Source organism: Octodon degus, unplaced genomic scaffold (assembly GCF_000260255.1).
Source record: "Octodon degus isolate 3935 unplaced genomic scaffold, OctDeg1.0 scaffold00130, whole genome shotgun sequence".
NCBI lineage: Eukaryota > Metazoa > Chordata > Mammalia > Rodentia > Octodontidae > Octodon > Octodon degus.
Window position 1 is genome coordinate 3,851,931 of NW_004524706.1, and position 1,436 is coordinate 3,853,366.

The 1,436-nt window shown below is 37.4% G+C and overlaps 1 protein-coding gene across 3 annotated transcripts in view; it reads left to right on the forward strand.

Annotated features, from left to right (window-relative positions):
• Positions 1-328: 328 nt before the first annotated feature.
• LOC101573127 (protein argonaute-3) overlaps positions 329-1,436 on the forward strand; it is a 156,479-nt gene continuing 155,371 nt past the window's right edge. For 2 of the 3 annotated variants that reach the window (XM_023701037.1, XM_023701036.1), the window contains exon 1: positions 335-503. In XM_023701037.1, coding sequence (XP_023556805.1) covers positions 358-503 — 146 coding nt within the window. In that variant the 5' untranslated portion in view covers positions 335-357. Of the gene's footprint in view, positions 504-1,436 lie in introns of all 3 variants that reach the window. The other variant, XM_023701038.1, reaches the window with a different exon arrangement.

A 1,436-nucleotide genomic window follows, 5' to 3' on the forward strand; every position in this document is an offset into this window, starting at 1 on the left:
CAATGTATTGATTATCGAAACTGACCTATTAATCAGCTTTGAAACTGTCTCATTCATATTTATTTCTCGATAAAATTAAAAAAAAAACTTCTGACAATCTTCCTGCCTCAGCCTCCCGAGTGGTGGAATTATAGGCTTGCGTCCTCACCCCCAGCACTTGTTTGTTTTTACAAAGAAATTGGGGTGAAGGAAGTCAAATTCCTAGGAATGATGTCATATTCAGCACTAAGCTTTAATTTTTATAAGCCATACTTATAATTTTAATATATTCTGTTTGACAAGATTCTCCGATGCAGCTTATAACAGACTTTCTTTTTCTTCTCCTTGACAGGACCTGTTGGGGCCCAGCCCCTACTCATGGTGCCCAGAAGACCCGGCTATGGCACCATGGGCAAACCCATTAAGCTGCTGGCTAATTGTTTTCAAGTTGAAATCCCAAAGATTGATGTCTACCTCTATGAAGTAGACATTAAACCAGACAAATGTCCTAGGAGAGTGAACAGGTAAGAATCAGGAAGCTATGAGGATCTTTTGCTATTTGTATTTGCTTTAGTAATTATATGTCTGAATAGCAATGACAATTTGATAATTTGACCAAAAACACCAGGTAATTTGTTTTGAAATTGTTTTTCTGAGGTATCGTAGTAAGAAGAATTTGCGAACAGCCGTGATGTTATTCTGTTATAAATGAGCTCTTCCTTATGTTTTCTTTGTGGTGATAGAAAATGTTCAGTTCATTTTTACATGCTTTTGGGACCAGGCTGCGGAACCTGAGCATATCTTTTTTTAATTGCTATTAGGTGATAAATGTATGCTTTCTTTTGTGCTGTACCCTACTTACCAGTTTCAGTGTTTCCTTTCAGATGTTGCTGCTGATGGTAGCAGTGGTAGATTGAGATGGTGATAGTCATTCCTTCATGCTTCCTGTTCTGTTCCTTGCTTTTCCATAGCAGTAACCCTAAGTGATATAGAAAGATTCATCATTCTGCTTCCTTTGCCCTCCCCCAAATGCCATATGTAGTCCTCACTGAGGGTTAGCTAGTACAGGGATTGTAAAAGAAATTTATGATGTAGTGTGTGCTGAGTATATTCTGATTTTAAAAAGAAACACATTTAGAAAACAGTAATAATTAATTTAGCCTTTTGGTTGAATACTGTCTCAGTCTTTTCTTACTAGTATTATTAAGAGTTTAAAGACATTGATAGTTCTTATTGTCAAAATTTGTAATTCAGTAGAGGTAGTGAGACAAAAGAAATATAAAAATCTGATTTTATTTGGACTTGCCATCCTTATTAGTATTTTAGTTATACATGAAAGTGAATGAGTGCTTGGGCCTGGTGAGATGGCTCAGTGGTCTAAAGCACCTACTTAGAACAAGCTTAGCAAAGCACAGGGACCGCAGTTCAATCCCCCAGCACCACATGCCAGCCAGCCC